The sequence below is a fragment of the Lithobates pipiens genome, unplaced genomic scaffold (assembly GCF_037356315.1).
Source record: "Lithobates pipiens isolate NorthernLeopardFrog02 unplaced genomic scaffold, aLitPip1_a1.2 Scaffold_19, whole genome shotgun sequence".
Taxonomy (NCBI): domain Eukaryota; kingdom Metazoa; phylum Chordata; class Amphibia; order Anura; family Ranidae; genus Lithobates; species Lithobates pipiens.
Genome location: NW_027507764.1, coordinates 435,302,140 through 435,320,869, shown reverse-complemented (window position 1 = coordinate 435,320,869; position 18,730 = coordinate 435,302,140). Strand labels below are relative to the sequence as shown.

At 38.2% G+C, this 18,730-nt stretch overlaps 1 protein-coding gene across 2 annotated transcripts in view; it reads left to right on the top strand.

Annotated features, from left to right (window-relative positions):
* The window catches only part of CCDC178 (coiled-coil domain containing 178), a 447,704-nt gene that overhangs the window by 84,003 nt on the left and 344,971 nt on the right, over positions 1-18,730 (top strand). For both annotated transcript variants that reach the window (XM_077492627.1, XM_077492628.1), the window contains one exon: positions 18,606-18,701. In XM_077492627.1, coding sequence (XP_077348753.1) covers positions 18,606-18,701 — 96 coding nt within the window. The remainder of the gene's footprint in view (positions 1-18,605; positions 18,702-18,730) is intronic.

Here is an 18,730-nt window from a genome sequence, read left to right as displayed (position 1 = left end):
TAATGGGCATCTGGTCAGTGGTGGCTCACAGGATTCTTTGTCTTTTCTAATATTTTGGATTGAGGGTTCCTTTTTTGCTGAAGGCCATGTATGTTGTTTGAGAAATGTTTATTTGTTGTTATTTTTTGCACTTTTCATGTTTATATGAATATTTTGTATTGGGGCACTGACTACCTCAGGAAAGATTACAGTTGAATGTTATATATGTTTCAGTGAGAAATATTAGTGTAATCCCTTGATTTTGCACTTTTATATATTAATATTTTGTTGGTTGAGAAGTTTGTGATATTTTTTGATTTTGCATTTTTTCCTATTTATGTGAATATTTGGTATTGGGGCACTACCTCACGCAAAATAATGCAAAACTGAAAACTTTAGTATGTTCACGTGGGCCTTGACAGAAAAAACAGTTTACAGGCCTTTCTACAAGCACATGTGCTGCATTATATATTTTTATTACTCTGTTTCTATCACATTAAACCTAATTGAATTTGTATTGTTTTAAGTATATTCTTGTTTTGAAACTACATTGATTCTTTCTTAAAACCGAGGGTGGGGGGCACAGTTTGCCATCTACGCCCTGGGCACCAAATGAAAAAAGAGGATTGCTCAGAGCTGGATTAACTCTTCGTAGCAAGACTGGGCACAGATGACATGAAATCCTATACTGTATAAGATTCCAGCCTTGATTAAAAAAAATGTTGGGTTTACATCCACTTCAAATTAAAAGCTAAATAGATATATAATGTATTAAATTGATCTTTTCAGTTTTAAATGGTCAAGAGCGTGGGTAAATGATAAACCATAAACCATTTTGCCCCATCATATGCTAACTTAGCCATGGGTTATTGGGAAAATAACCCCATTTGGTGACATTATCCTTTTTCTGCCAAATACTTTTTTTTTTCTGGACGATATATTGATGATATAGTTGTCATCTGGGATGCCCCTCCAGACCTCATTACTTCTTTTGTGGATCATTGTAATTGCAACCCCTATGGTTTAACGAGGGCATCGAGATTGCGACTGTACTTTGATTCTTTTAATATAGACTAATGAACGTCATTCTCTTTAACCCTGTTTTTGTTATCATTATCATAGGTTCCTATATCCTTCTTTATCTTATATGGGGGTGGCGGGTTTGCATTCCCGTAAGTATATGATAATCTGGCCCTAACACAAGAGATGGTATAGAACATTATGTATTGTACTGGGCCTCCTTCTCTCCCCCACCCCTCCTTATTTTTCCTTATCCCTTTGCTTATGTTCCTTACCATATCACAACATATATTTCCCTCTCCAACTAATCCATACCATATACATTTCCTATCTATCAATTTTCTGTCCACGGATCTCAGGATTGTTCTTGACCGTTTAAAACAGAAAATATAAATTTAAGACATTATAAATAATATTATACGTATGTATATATTTATATATCCATTATATACCATACACATAAGCTAGGCTACAGTATGTATTATACATTTTCATTATGTACAAAGCATCACATCATTACATACCTGCTATAGTTCTAATGTCTGTTATTTGCCATTTGTTTATAATCATTAACTCTATATTTTGTTCCAGTACAATTCATTATATTTTTATTATTGTCTACATTCACGTACTGCTAGTATCTCGATTGGATCTTTTTACCATTTGCTACTGTCATTATTGTAATATATCCCTCCTGACTCCGCCCCCGCTTCACTATAAAACATTGCCCCTTCACCCCATCCATCATGCTTGACAAAGGAGTACTGCTACCATACCATTCGTAGCACACACGCTCAGAAACCCTGGGGCAGTACCCGGGTCCCCAAACACTTTTTGTGGCAATAACTTGCATATAAGCCTTTCAAATGAGCACTCTTGGTTTTTCATGTTCGTGTCCCATAGACTTTAACGGTTTTCACATGTTCGCACAAATTGTTTGTCTGTTCACATGTTCTGGTACAAACCGAACCGTGGGGTGTTCGACTCATCCTTAGTAGCCAATAAGCTTCTAACTTCAGGTTGTTCAACTGAGCTTTGGCAATAAAACTTGGAAGCTGATTGGTACTATGCAGAGCTGCATCAGATGTTGCACTCTTCAGATTTAGTAAATAATTCCCTATGTGTCCTTACACAGTTTAGAGGCAGTACCCCCCCAGCCAGTACAGTCCAGGAGCAGCAGAGTTTTGGCAGAAAAAAATAAATGCTTGTGTAAAAATGTCCAAATGCACCTAAGCACTAGGCCAATTAAATTAACGCCCAAGTGTCAAGTGTTTTTTCTGCCAAAACACTGGCTGCTAGGAGGAAAGGAGTCTAGTGAGTTAGAAAAAGCCCAGTGTGCATGAGGTCTTATACTCATACACAGTGCTTGGATGATTTTAGAATAATTTTTTTGGGGGTAAATACCCAGGTCAGTCCACTGTAGTCAAGATCCTGTTGCTTTTAAATACAGTTTTGTTAGAGTTAAATCCTTGCTTTATGCCTTCAAATTGGCGTGAGCGACAAAAACATATTTGTTGGAGTCTGTGTCATTTCCCTAATTGCAGAGCTTTATAACGGTTACACATGACTTATTTCAAGCTTAAGAGAGCAGCATACATGCAGTATTCAACTCAAGCCTTCATGTCATATTATATGTAGAAATATAATCCCTGTTTAATTTATTACGCATGTTCCTTTATCTTGAATAAAAGTTCCAGGCACTATACAATCTAGCACACTTACAGAGACACTAGGGCATACTTTATCATGATTATACCCTTTACTTTTGGGACTAGAAAAAAAAAAGTGTGTGCGCTTGGTATATGCTTTGTCTGATGTCCTGTTTGTTCAAGTGATATTGTCTCAGTGTAAAATGTTTCATGTAAATTCAGTCCTGCAGTCTGTTGTGAAAGTGGGAATCAGAATGACTGCAGACTACTAATTTAAGTGCATAGCTCAACGGAATTAACTTCCTTTCAAGCATTAAATTTGAGTTTTGGATTGATAATTTCATATTAGCTGTAAATAAATATAAATTTTGTTCTGCATTTCTACAGACTTGTTGAAATAACATTAACTTTGTAAAGGAAAAGACCCATGGTTAATTTAGTTTGTCCTCCCATCATATGGTGGATAGTGTTCTAGTTGAAGAACATTTATATTAATGCAGTTTTAACAGTTTATGGCAAAGGACCAAAAAGTTCTAGTGAGACTTTTCCAGTCACCCTTAGTTTATTTATGAATTTTTTTTTATATGGAAATGTAAACATGGAAGAATAATTCTTTGCTGAAGGTAAAATTGCTAATCATGGTAGGAGAAATGTGTTTTCTAATATACTAATAACCGAAATCTGTCATCCTCACACATCATCTCTTAACACTTTTGTGCTGTTTCTTTTTCCTAGAATGTTGGTACAACATTAGCTATGTATAGTACTGAGCAACATTCAGAAATTTAGAAATACCATGTCAAAGGATCACAAAACAGGAGACAGATTTCAGCCCCAAAAATTCATATTTATTTACAATCACTCTAATGATCGCAGAGTACATTCCCTATCCGTATGGTCTCCAGAATTAAAAAAAAAATCTACACACAGCAAGTCATTTTGTGTATCACCTCTCAGCACACCCACTACCCCCTCTAGTCATTCACATTCCACAGGAAGACCCCTGAGAGGAGGACAGGAACCTTTTCAAATATTTAGGCCACATACATCCCCTGGCCAAGTAACAAATCATGATAGCAAATGCTTCTTCAACATACAGTACTAAATTGGCCTCAACAACACTTCACAGAATACAATAGAACATCATTTTTAAAACTCATGCTCCATGACAACCCTTTCCAAGGAAATTAACCTAGAAGAAACCTGCACAGGTTGCTTCTCTGATTCATTTGCAAGTATAATAAAAGCAATCCCATTAAATTACCCACATCCTTTCCTAGAACGACATCTACTGGTAAACCTTGCATTATCCCCACCCCTTTTCTATAGTTCAAGTCTACTTTTGCAATAGGTATACACCGTTGAATTCCACCAGCAAGTTCATTTATAATTCTTGGGCCTCTCTGAATGTCTTCAGGTCTAACAAAACAGGGGTCCACAATTTATGGAAAGGCTCCACTGTCTTCAAAACCTAGCACTGTTCTTTCAGTAATCCTTATGTTGCATGTGAGTTTTTCTCACCTTAGATGGGTGAGGTGCAAGAGAATGAAGTCTCCAGATTAATTTCTGCTTGATTGGACCCAAGATAATGTTGTGAAGAAATTATTTCTTTGTGTTGTATACTGGCCACCTAAATGCTGCTGCTAACTTGGCTTTGGTTGATTGATGAGTGGACTCCACAGGATAGAAGAAATATATACCGAGTTGGGCTCTACAGGATGCCAAGAAGTGTGGGTGAAAGTTTTTCTTATGTGAGCAAGGCACTTTACATGATGGATTGTAGCACACCTTGAACCTTCTGTGACTTCTAGAGTGATAATATAATTATATTTGTCCAATCTGGCCAAAAGTATAGTATTATGCATTATGTGCAGATTTTGAGGTTTTTTTCTCGCATATGAGGATCAAGCTGTGTATCCTGAAATTGAACAACATTTTTATTTGTAATGGCAAGAGGACATTGAATTTGTGAGGGGAATTGTCTATAAGTTTTTGAAATGAGGTCCAGTAGACATAGGTTCATCTTCCAAACAGGATATGGACTTGATCTGTTTCTGGCTTGTAGTCTTTAACCCACACATGTGTCACTGCAGGGCAGTTGCTATAAAATTGTTCAGAAAAGCCTGTAGTATATAATCAACATTAAAGCTTGCTTTCCTTCCAACCAAGCTAGGAATATCTCGTTAGCATACTTTCTATGCTCCGATGTATTGTCTATAAACTGGGCAACATAGGTCTCTGGCATGTCTGAATAATATGAAAGTATTAATTCACATACCTTTTCATAGTTCTAGTTTTTATGTTTTATAGTCTGAATTGCCTCAGCAGCTATCGAATCAAGCAATCCAGCTAGTAGGCAGATTCATTCCCTTTTTAGGGTCTTCCATAAATTGGCACCGATTACCAAAATTCTGGAAGTCTTCAATATTATCAGTTGCCTTATTACAAGATTCAAAGTCTTTTCTGTGGCTTTTGGGCACTATCGGTATGCTGCCTCTTTTTAAGGTCTGCCCATTTTCTCTAAACTAATAGTTGCAAATGTGCTAACAAAGTGTTTTGCTGTAGAGTATATAAGGTTCACAAGCATAGCAGCAGTGTAATTGTAAAGATATTTTAAACACTGGTCCATACCTAGAATAGTTTGTATCAGCATAGGTCCTCGCTAGCTTCAAGTTACAGTGCTTGATCCTGGAAATAGGTCACTGGGCACTAAATCTTTCTATACCCAGAAAGACTCTCAGACTAATAAGTATTAAGACTAAATAGTAATAAGGTTAATAAGTATTCTAAAAAATGTTGTCTCATCCTCCTCCTATCTATTGTACTTTGTACTTTTTAAAAAGCCAAATGCAAACTCACAGAAATATAAAATCAAAGCTTATCTGCAGCCATGCCACGTTGGATAGAAGTCAGGAAGAGCCGTGAGAGCAAATAGCGTGTTGTTGATATTCCAGGAAGTGAGAAGAGCCACTGTAGGACACAAGACAGGATGGGACATCACGCCTTAGGTGGGCTAGTTACTATGGTAATGTGTTTTGGAACTCCTATTGGCTCCATTCTCAAGCCATAGAACCTTATGAACCTTTCATCAACTACCTACCTAACTACCCAGCAATCTCAAGTGGATGGTGTATTAGCATTTGTTTGTGCCACAATTTCAATTGTTAGTGTCAGATTCCCTGCAATACTATCACAGCCCCACTATAAGTCGCTAAATTGTAGTATATATACCGTAGTTTATAGACACTATAACTCTTATTTTTATTTTCAAAATTGTCAGTCTTTTTGCATTTATAGTGAAAAAAAAAAAACAGTGCTGATCAAATACCACCAGAAGAAATCTCTATTTTTGTACAAAAAATATATAAATTTAATTTGGGTACAGCATTGCATGACCGCGCAATTGTTAGTTAAATTAACGCAGTGTCAAAAAGCAAAATATGGTCTTGCCATGGAGGGGGATAAATCTTCTGGAGGTCAAATAGTTAAGCTCCAGGGAAACTTTGCTTGTAAAGTGCAACTTCCCTTGCAGACTGAACAGCCAACTCAACTTCATTGCCTGCAAATGACTTTTCAAAAAGCCCATGCCAACAATCGGGGCCGGTGCTAGACTATTTTGCGCCCTAGGCAAGACCAGCTACTTGCACCCCTCCTCCCCCTTAATAATATAAAATATGTCCTTTTATATTATTAAAGGGCATCTTTAATAATATAGCTGCAACAAATAATCAATAAACATCGACTATGAGAACTGCGGTCAACGATTCTCATTATCGATTAGTTGTTACATTTTGTTTTAAAAGACACACTGCTGCAATCAGCAAACACATGTCTTTTAAATGATAGAAAATCGATTCTTATTTCTATCAGCTCCTACAGCTGAATGACAGGAGTGAAATTGCTAGCAATGTCACTCTCAGCCTCCAAGACATGGGGACCAGTGTGATCCCCAATATTATATTATCAATATAAGCAGTAATATAATATATACAAAAGTGACCAGCAGTCTTTTAATATAATACATAAAAGCAGCAGTCATGTAATATAATATATACAATAGCAGCAGTCTTTTAATATAATAATATAATATATAATAATATTTATATATGTATATATAATATATTATATTAAAAGACTGCTGCTTTTGTTATTATAATAAAAGACTGCTGTTTTTTTATATATTATATTAAAAGACTGCTGCTGTTTTTGTGTGTGTGTATATATATATATATATATATATATATATATATATATATATATATATATATATATATATATATATACTTCTATATTACACTGTACAAAATTATAAACGCAACACTTATTTCTTTGCCCCATTTATCTTGAGCTGAACACAAAGATCTACGACTTCTGTGTACACAAAAGGCTTATTTCTTTCAAATATTATTCACAAATCTGTCTAAATCTGTGTTAGTGAGCACTTCTCCTTTGCCAAGATAATCCATCCACCTCACAGGTGTGGCATATCCAGATGCTGATTAGCCATCATGATTATTGCACAGGTGTGCCTTAGGCTGGCCACAATAAAAGACAACTCTAAAATGTGCAGTATTACTGTATTGGGGGAGAACAGGAACACGCTGTCGTATATGCCGATCCAGAGCATCCCAAACATGCTCAATGGGTGACATGTCCAATGAGTATGCTGGTAATCCAAGAACTGGGATGTTTTCAGCTTTCAGGAATTGTGTACAGATCCTTGCAACATGAGGTCATACATTATCATGCTGTAACATGAGGTGATGGTCGTGAATGAATAGCACAACAATGGGCCTCAGGATCTCATCACTGTATCTTTGTGCTTTCAAAGTGCCATCAATAAAATGCACCTGTGTTCGTTGTCCACAGCATATGCCTGCCCATACTATAAACCCAATGCCACCATGGGCCACTTCATCCACAACGTTGACATCAGCAAACTGCTCACCCACACGATTCCATACACGCTGTCTGCCATCCTCCCTGTATAGTGAAAACCGGGATTCATCCATGAAGAGAACAGCTCTCCAAAGTGCCAGACACCATCGAATGTGAGCATTTGCCCACTCAAGTCGATTACGACGGCGAATTGCAGTCAGATCGAGACCCTGATGAGGACAACGAGCATGCCGATGAGCTTCCCTGAGATGGTTTCTGACAGTTTGTGCATAAATTCTTTGGTTATGCAAACTGAATGTTGCAGCAGCTGTTTGGATGGCTGGTCTCAGATTATTTTGGAGATGAAGATGCTGGATGTGGAGGTCCCGGGCTGGTGTGGTTACACATAGTCTGCAGTTGTGAGGCCGGTTGGATGTACTGCCAATTTCTCTGAAACACTTTTTGGAGATGGCTTATGGTAGAGAAATGAACATTCAATTCAAGGGCAACAGCTATGGTGGACATTCCTGCAATTAGTGTGCCAATTGCACGCTCCCTCAAAACTTGCGACATCTGTGGGATTGTGCTGTGTGATAAAACTGCACATTTTAGAGTGGGCTTTTATTGTGGCCAGCCTAAAGCACATCTGTGCAATAATCATGCTGTCTAAGCAGCATCTTGATATGCCACCCCTGTGAGGTGGATGGATTATCTTGGCAAAGGAGAAGTGCTCACTAACACACATTTAGACAAATTTGTGAACAATATTTGAGAGAAATAGGCCTTTTGTGTACATAGAAAAAGTCGTAGAGCTTTGCGTTCACCTCATGATAAATAGGGGAAAACACAAAAGTGTTGCTTTTATAATTTTGCTCAGTGTATATTACTAGTCTGCTGCTAGTCTGCTGCTGATATAATATTGGATCTTCTCTTCTCTTTTCTCTTCTTTTGTCCTTACCATCTTCTCTTCTCAGCTTTGTGTATGGAGGGACATGAACTGACTGCGGCCTGCTCTGTTGTGTGGGTGGGACTAGAAGAGCTGCCTGGCAAGCACCTGTCTCCTGGCACTGCTGGCAGCCTCTGGCTATTTGCGAACCGGATTGGCGGAGAGAGTCCCGGCGACCATCAACCAATCCAGGTCGTGCTCCAATTTACACACAGTGCAACAGTAGGCTGGCCCGGGAGCTGGCAGAGCAGCAAAGTCTTGTGTAGCCCCGGCCGCCGGCGAACAACAGACATGATGTCCATCCAGGCTGGTTGATCCAGCAGAGTCTAGGGAAACCAGGCCAGTTGCACCCTCACCTAGTGAGTTTGCCCTATGCGGCCCGCCCAGTTTGCCCAGCGGGAGCGCCAGCCCTGTCAACAATGAATAGTATCAAACTGATGTTACTCCAGATACTAACATGCTTCTCTATATTTGTTAGGGAATTGCTGTATGTCTAAGCTCGCCTGTGGATGTCTTTATTAAAATAAAGGGAAAACAACTATGCATTATTCAACAGAAGTTAGGTCAGAAAAATCATGTCCTTGTAGTTTCCATTTTGATGGTTTAAATCCGGCTTCTTAGGTCACTTAAGTAGTAATGTACTATTATGAATGCTCCAATGTACAGCTTTGCTTTTGTTGGTGCTAGCATATTAGGCTAAACTGCTAGATAATGCATATGTTGAAGAACATATGATAAGTGTAAGGTTGAGAGCAATTTCACTAACCCAAGACGTGTTTAGTGCCTTAATAAGGGGAGATGGAAGTTTCAACTGATCGGCTTATGTTTTATATCATCTGGCTGTGAAGGATAAAAAGCAGCCACAGCATCTTCTGTGACTAAGAACTAATTTAAATTAGGGCACAGAACAAGAGGCATTAAGTCCAGTAAGCAATCATTTCCACTTCACAGTGGACCTTTTAAACGCTTTACTAGGGGAAAAAATAACTTTTCAGCTGAGTTACACAAAACTGCACTTCTTTCTAAACAAGAAACAATCTAATGCATTTTTTACATTACATGTAACTTCATAGAACAACGGTAATTATTATGGAATTACACCTAACACTAAACATTCAACCTTGGATGTCACTCAGTGGGGTTGATTTACTAAAGGAGTGTAAAAGTTTCATTCCTAGATTGTAAGCTCTAATGAGCTCTGATTTCTCCTGTATCATACATCGTAAATCCTGTATAGTAATAATAATTTACCTTTGCAAAGTGAAAATACTCTACAAATTTACTATATCAACCCCGTTAAATTATCTAACCCCCCCTCCCAGCAAAAAAAAAAAAAAAAGAATAAATTTGCTGTTTAACTGGAAACATAAAGCAGCACTTCTACCTCCTTAATTAAATATCCACACCTGAATGGGCGATGCACGGATTGCGGTCCGCTGAAGAACTGGAGAAAGGAAGGAAGATTGCCGGTGAATTTGCTGTTCATCGGTCCTTTGATGTAGTGGCTGCATTAGTTTCCTTTTTCAGGATTTTTTTCCTTCATTTTCACCTGGTGATCCTGCCAGTAACACACTTCCTGTCCTAGGTTGACAACTCTCACTCAGTACACTATTTCTTTGGAGCAGGAGCCTTGCCAGCCTAGACTGCTTTCCTGATTTGGACTACAAACACCTCTCTTACAGGATTCAGGGTCCTGTCGTTTAAAAAACATAGCCTACAAAGCTGATGACATTGGTGAGATTAAGGGCTGGTTCACACCAGAATCACAAAGGAATGCATCCCGCTTTCCTGTTCAATGGCATTTTTGAAGCCTTTTAATTTGAATGGGCTGCACTGAAATGCAGAAAAAGCAGTGCATACAGTACTTTTAAAAATGTGCCACCCTAAATCGCAAGGTACTGTGGTACCATGCAGTTCCGTCCCCACAAACGCATTGTGTTTGGGGTGCTGTTAACAATACATGAGTACTGGCAGTGCGTCGCAAAGGGCAGTGTGTCTGAGAGTGGTGCAGGAAACACGCACAGAACACACCTTTCCCACTCCACGTTCTGGTGTGATCCAGCCTTTAAAGTGGAACTTAACTGGCCATGAATAAGGTTAACAGCCTCCACCACTCCTGCCCATTGATATAGCATGGCTATACCACCGGCAAAGCACTACTCTTGACAAGGGTTTCAACCCTTGTCAAAAGTGCACGAATAGAGCCGTAAAATTGATGGTAAAGCGCCGCTAAAAATAGTGGCGCTTTACCGCTGATGCACCCGCCATCCCAGTGTGCAAGGGGCCTAAGTGTTTCCTTTACTTTTTTACTCCGCCTGCAATAAAACTTCAACATTCGGAAGAACGCGTTGCCATCTTTTATCTCTCTTCCTCATGGAACGTAACTGTATATGAACACAACAAACTGAAAACACAATATAACCACAGATTTTCCCCCCTTCATGGGCAGGCCATTTTTGCTACTTTAACTGGTAATTGCGCAATCATGCAATGCTGTACCCAAACAAAATTTCTATAATTTTTTTTAACACAAATGAGCTTTCTTTAGTGATATTTCATCACCACTTGGTTTTTAAATTAGTTATTATATGCATTTAAAAAAGGCAAAAATATTTGATACTTTCTGCTATAGAACAATAGAAAAAAAAATCTTCATAAATTTTGGCCAAGATGTATTTCCGTTACAGGTTTTTGGTAAACAAAATCCCAATAAGTATATATTGTGTATTTTTTTTATACTACTAATGGCGGTGATCAGCGGCTTATAGTGGTAACAGGACTGTGATAATGCAACAGAAAACCTGACACTAATGGTAGTTGGGGGCGGAACTGACTGACATCACCAGTGACACTAATACAGTGAATATCCGTCGGACCCAATTTTCCAACTTGTTGGAAATATTTTCCGACAAACTGGTCCGATCGGACATACTCCGATCATGTGTAGAGAATTTTGATCGGACAAAGTGCCACGCATGCTCAGATCAAATTCCTAAAGCAAAGCTATTGGCTACTAGCGTGAACGTAGTCCCATCGTAACGAAATAACGTCATCACGTTCTGAACAATCGGATTTTCCGACAACTTGGTCCGATCGTGTGTATGCAACAGTTTCGGACACAATCTGTCGGACAAAATCCGTCTGACAAAATCCAACGGATTTGGTTGGCAGAATGTCCAACCGTGTGTACAAGGGCTTAGAGGTGACCAGTACAAAATATCGGCCTACGCGGACTTTCCCTGATAAGCCCCACTATCTCGATCCCTAATCTACTACGCTAGTTTGAGATCTATGGATCCCTCTCCAACTTGAAAATCAGAAGCCATGGGGATAGGGATACCCCTCCCCGTGTTGTCTACACTTAAATCCAGTTTCAAATTTAAATGGATGGCGACGGCTTTGCAGTATTTAGGCACCTGTATTCCTATGAATATGTCACGTATGTTCAAACTTAACTTTTCTCCACTGCTGTCCAAAACCCGCATGCTTTTGGAGACTTGGAATAGGGGCCTGCACTCATAGTTTGGCAAATTTATTTATTTACTCCAAGCTTTACCAATTAGGATCCCTATAGCTTACTTTAAACAAGCTAACTTCCTATTTATTAAGTTTGTGTAGGCGTATAAGAAGCCATGACTCTCTTTTCATTTAATGACCCTACCTAAGCAACATGACGGTCTAGCTCTTCCGGATATCCGAGCATACTATCAGGCAATCCACGTAAGCAGAATTAATAATTGGTGCCGTCATGGCCGATCTAACTATGGGTTCAGAAAAACCAACCCCTAATGGGGAAGACACTTCGTATAGGTTCTGTAGCTTTTAAACGATACTCCCTCTCTTCCTTGGACTCCCCGTTGTTCCCCATTTTGGGGAACCCACAATATTCTCTGGGCCTTTGCCCTCACAAGTTCAGTAACCTACATTGGTCGGGCATAACCCTGGCATCCCACTTTCCAATGAACGGCAGATGGCCCTCAATTGAGGAATTAATGATGGAGGAGGACCCCTTTAAATTTACCTTTTGGCCAGCACTTCAGTTACGACACTTTCTGGATACCATACCTAACCCCCAGAACTTCGCTCGTCCCTTGACGATGCTTGAAGAATATTGCTCTGATGAAGGCAATATAACACAGGTTTTATCCAAAACATATTCCATGCTGAACTGTCTGGCAGCTCCACCACATCTGCTGTTCTTGGATAAATGGGAACAGGACCTACAAAGAAAATTTAAACCGGCTCAAATTCAGAATATACTTAGACTCGCTTTGAAGTCTTCAGTTTGTACGAAACTTCAGGAATCGAATTGACGAGATGGTACCTTACCCCCCACCTCTTGCACCAATACTATCCTGACACTACTGGTCGTTGCTGGAGATGTCAGGGAGACAGAGGTACGTTACTCCACATATTTTGGTCATGTCCTAAATTGACTCACTTCTGGACGACAGTCCGGGAAGTGACACAAAAATTTTGAGAGTATACGATTCTTGGTGATCCGGCATTTTTTTTACCGCATGTTTCGAATATCTCGCCCAAATTTTATCAAAAATCAATCTTAAGGCACCTCCTCAACTCTGCAAAGTCCTGCAATCCTCTCTATTGGAAAAACCAAATACCACCAATGGCGGCTGACTGGTTGTGTAAGGTGGTATGCCCCGTACACACGGTGGGTCATTCCGACAACAAAATTCATAAAAAAATTTTCAGACAGATTTTGGCCCAAACTTGTCTAGCATACACACGGTTGCACAAAGTTGTCGGAAAATCCGATTGTTCTGAATGTGGTGACGTAGAACACGTACACTGGGACTATAAACGGGCCAGTAGCCAATAGCTTTCATCTCGTAATTTGTTCTGAGCATGCGTGGCACTTTGTCCATCGGAATTGTCTACACACGATCAGAATTTAAACGATCAAAACTATTTTGTTGGGAAATTTTAGATCCAGCTCTCAAACTTTGTGTGTCAGCAATTCCAATGGAAAAAGTCAGATGAAGTCCACACACGATCGGATTTTCCGACAACGCGATCTGATCGCACATTTTCCGTCGGAAAGTCCGACCGTGTGTACAGGGCAGTAGACATTAGTAGACATTAGTAGAATGGAGGACTTGCTAGCGGCTGAGCAACATCAACAGGACAAATAGTCAATGACTTGGAGTGCCTGGAAACAGTTCATCCTGTCTGTGGAGGGGGTGGCCCTCCTTGGACAGGAGAGCCATACATGAATATTATCCCCTATTTTCCTTGGCTATCCGGAACCAAAGATACCTAATCCCCCTTTCCTCCTTTTTACACCTCCCCTCCCCCTTGCTGTTTACTCCCTTCACTTTCTCCCCTCTCTCCCCCTTTTCTCTTCCCTCTTCCTTCTTTCTCTGTCTCACACCACTTTTTTATTTCCCCCTTTTTTGTTTTTATTTTAGTTTATTTTTACTAACTGATTGGAAATAGGAAAAAGGCAACGAGTGATGTCAGGTCTGCTACTTGAATTCCTTTTATACATCTCTCCTAGAAGACAACAAGGGGCGGTGCCGGTCGGGGATTGGCTCTATAATCGACTTTACTGATCTGTGCCGCCATATACTAGACGAATGAGGTTATATTTCATTTGTAATTTGTATGTTATATCTTTTATTTGTTGTATTGACCTGATTTCGCCCGTTGTGGGTGTTAATAAAAATTATATAAAAAAAAAAAAAAAAAAAAAAACATCTAGGGCAATCAAGGGGTTAAATGTGTGCCTAACAATGTGTAATGTGTGCTGTTATTAACAGAATATCTCTTAGGCTCTTTTCACACTGGGGCAGTGGGTGTGCCGGCGGTAAAACACTGCTACTTTTAGCGGCGCTTTACCATCAATTTCACGGTGCTATTCAGGCGCTAGTGGGACACTTTTGCCCCCCCCGCTAGCGGCCAAGAAAGGGTTACAACCACCGCAAAGAGCTGTTGCAGCAGCGCTATGCCGGTGGTATAGCTGTGCTGCCCCTTTGATTTCAATGTCCCGGAGCGGTGTATACACCGATCCTTCACTGCTTCAGCCCTCTGGGCTTTCACATTGGAGACACAGGAGTGGCTCTTTCAGGGCACTTTCTAGGCACTATTTTTAGCGCTGTAGCGCCTGCAAAGCGCCCCAGAGTGAAAGGGGCCTAAGAAACAGGCAGATTGTTCCCCCTGTTTAGAGCCCTGTGTTGATTGTCAACACAGGGCTCTGGGCTGTGATTGGACAAAGCCGATTGACAGGCCGTTCTAACAGACTCCCACTGTGTACAATCACAGCAGGCGAGGGGCATGCATGAATGCACTCTAAACCTGGAAGCAGTCACGTTGCCTGCAGGGGCCACCCATTTGGAGTACATTGTGTGCAGGAGGTCCACAACTGGTTAATTCATTTTTAATATTCAAAGCAAACTCATTCATTCATCCATGTCTCTATGCTTTTTTTCCCCCGAGAAATCACTTTGATAAATATCCCCTAGCCTTTCTAGTTGCAGCCACCTTGAGTAAGGGCAGATGATTTGTGTAGCATTTACTTCCAATAATCCATTTGCCCTTAGCTCAGGCATGCACACACTAGGGTGTGCTTTTTTGAGAAAGTCCCCTCCTTTCCTCTTACAGATGATAGAACAAATGCCCATGAAGACTCCTGGGATGTATGACAAAATTACATTTTGGCCTAGGCCAGAAACCAGGAAGAAACAAATAAATGTTAGAAAAAAAAGATTAAAACAAATAAATATATCTATCTATTTACCATTGCTAACAGCATAAGGAGTAGCAATAGTTAGTGCTTATTGAAAGAGTTTAGTTCTGTTTTCACACAAGCAACACAGACACAAAAAAAGCATGCTCTCTGATTTTACTTAAATGAAATCTAAACCCAAGAACACATATTTAATATATAGTAGCTTACCAGTCCTAAGATGCGATGGCTGCATGAGTTTCTTTTTTTTCATTTTCTGCAAATACAAAATTACATGTTGATTTTGTCAGAATTTAAGGGGTCTGTTTTTAAAACATTAATTGGACAAATATCACACAATCATTCAAGTTGCACAAATTTCTGTAATAGGGTAATTCCACCCCATCTAGTGGCCAAAATGCAACATATTTTTTCTTTGAGGTATTTCAGAATACTATACCGCACTTTGACCAGGTGATGGAGCTAATAATCAGAGGAATTATTCTATTACAGAACGTATAGGAAAAAATGTGTGCAGCCTGCACAAATATACAGTATATGTGAAATCCTTCCAATGACAGCTTTAAAATTAGTCCCTTAAATTCTAACAAGAGCAGAAAATGTAGTTAGCCTGAAAAAAAGAAAACAAATGTAGCCGTCACATTTTAGGACTGGTAGGTTGCTCTATATGTATATATGTAATGTATAGCATGCGTGGGAACATTTTTTGATATATACATTCACATTGCCAACTTACCCTGAAAAAGATTGCTTTGAAATCAAAACGCATTAGAATTAGACATGTGCAAAATGAAAAAATTTGATTCGATTCATTATTTAAATAAATTTGTTTAGTTAAATTTGTTTTCATAATTTGTTTTGTTTATTAATTTTCAAGCTCGATTTGAATTTTCTGATTTTGGTTGAATTGAATTAAATTTGATCGAATTCAGAAAATTTTAAATGGCTTTCGAATTCGAATTGGCATTCAAATTTATTTCATTCTAAATTTGAATTTCGGAAGACGAGTGGTTATATTCTTTCTATTTTGTTCTATTCTATTGTTTTTTTCTATTCTATTCGGTTTTATTCTATTCTTTTATTTTCTGTTGTGTTCTTTTCTATTCTATTCCATTCAAATTCTAAGCTATTCACATTCTAATTCATTATTTTCAAAATTCGAATTTTGGAAGATGGTTATATTCTTTTTATTCTATTCTATTTAATTGTTTATTTTCTATTCTATTCTATTCTTTTATATTCTGGTCTGTTATTTTCTATTCTATTTTATTTTCTATTCTATTCTATTATTTTTTATTCTATGCTATTTTCTTTTATTCTTTTAATTTCTATTCTATTGTGTTCTGTCCTAGTTTATTATATTCCTTTATTTTCTATTCTATTTTATTCTGTTCTTGTTATCAAATTAATTTTCGAATTTGATTGAAATTTGAATTTCTGCCAAATTTTTTGTTTGTTATTTTGCATTAATTTAAATTCGCTATTATTGTAATTTGTAAATTCGGATACATCTGAATTTCAGAATAACTAAAAATCTGTCCAAATTTCGATTCGGAACTAAGCACATGTCTAATTGGAATCCACAAGTTGTGAAAGTTTTCTTGGTTGTATAATAATTTTGTGACGTTTATTATTAGATGGTTATGACATCATGGGTATTATTGAATAATTTTGGGCATGTATTTTATTAGCCTTGTGGTTTTATAAAAGTTCTTTATATGTAATTTTCAATAAAATGTGCTCGTTTTATCATTTGTGGTCTTTTTGGTGCCTTAAAAATCCCTATATCCTATATGTCTCAATTGTCTGTCTGGTTGTAGCATGTTTAGTCTGTGGTTCATATCTACACTTTGATTATTAAAGAATGGAGGGGTCATTATCTTACATCCAGTCAAAAGATTGAAAAGAGTAAAAACTCTGTAAAAAATTGCAGATTTTGTGAGCTTAACACAAGGCTGTAAATTCTGAGGCTCCATGCACACTGAAGCTCATAAATGGTCCTTTTTGGGAATTTGGGTGTTTTTTTAGCAGCCCATAAGCTCCCCTCTATGTTATCCTATGTGTCCATGCACACATGGATGTTTATCAGCAGTGGAGTTTATGGGCTGTTGTCTGAACGCCCTAAAATTGCATTCAGGAGCTGTTTTTCTGACCACAAAACATGCTTCAAAACATTAAACGTGCATAAATGCAGATAAACGCTCAAATTGAAAAAACTCTAAAAAATGCTATTGCAAAAACATTTAAAAACTTTGAAAGACTCACTGCTAAGCTACTGGCGTTTTTATGACGTTATTTTAAATTCCAGTGTGCAGGGAGCCTAAAATGTATCTTTCTTACAAAATTATTAAAAATAATAAAAAACAAAACAAAAAAACAGACAACACCCTTTACTTGAAAAGGTCAAGGTCAACAAATACCCAATAGTGCAAAGCGTGGAGGCATGGATCCTTGGAGGTAGATATAAGTCCGTAATTCACGCAGAAAAATTATATATGTGCGTCAGTGGGTTAGGTCCATGATCTCCTCCATGCATGCTTGTCAATGTGTTTCACAACATTAATTGCTTCCTCAGGACCTACTGGGTAGGTGCTGATATAGTTAAAATAAAATATACAAAAAAAAGAAGAAATATCAATAAGTATCAACAATCTAACACTGTATATACATAATTATTAAACAATTGTATATCTTGGAAAAAAGCGTAATGGGAGGGGAAAGGGAGGCGAAGAAAAAAAAAAACACAACCCATAACACGTACATACACATACACATAAAACGTATATAATAGACGTATATATATATATATATATATATATATATATATATATATATATATATATATATATATATACCACCACTACACGTATGCTTGTGCTTGGCCATTAAAACCAGGTATGGGGTGACACAACATAAAAAGAACTGGGAGCCGATTCAATCCATCCACAGATAGAATTCTAAATGTTGAGGCATGAAATTCTACTAGGATACACCCTGAACAGGGGAAGGGAAAAAGGAATCCAACCTCTAAAATTACCAACTTACATCCAGGTTTCCTTACTTGAGACACACTGTTAGGTGGATTTTTTTTTTTTTTTTTTTAAGAGACTCTCATATGTTGAACTGTTTCCAAAACACTGCTGAAATGTGTGCGGGATCATTCACCCGGGCACAGAACCCTATACAATGTGTTTATCCTTTTGCACTAGTGTGTAGCTGCATGTAGACAGCGGCTGTATGGATGGACATGCACAGCAGAGTTTGACATGTGCACAGGGATGGGTGCACGTCCCTAGATGTACAGGCTGTGTTTCGGGGACTGTGCACACGTCCCTTCATATCTTGTACTATAACTAATTGATACTGTGGTTTATATATGTTGTATCATATGTAATCTGTAGTCTTTATCTTCTTTTTTTTTTCTCAGGTAACTGACTTAAAATATGAACTTGATGATCAAGAAAAGAAAAATAAACAGCTAACAAATGTATATGACATGCTTTCACGGGAAGCAAAGGAGAAGGTAATGAAATATTATAGTTTATTTATTAA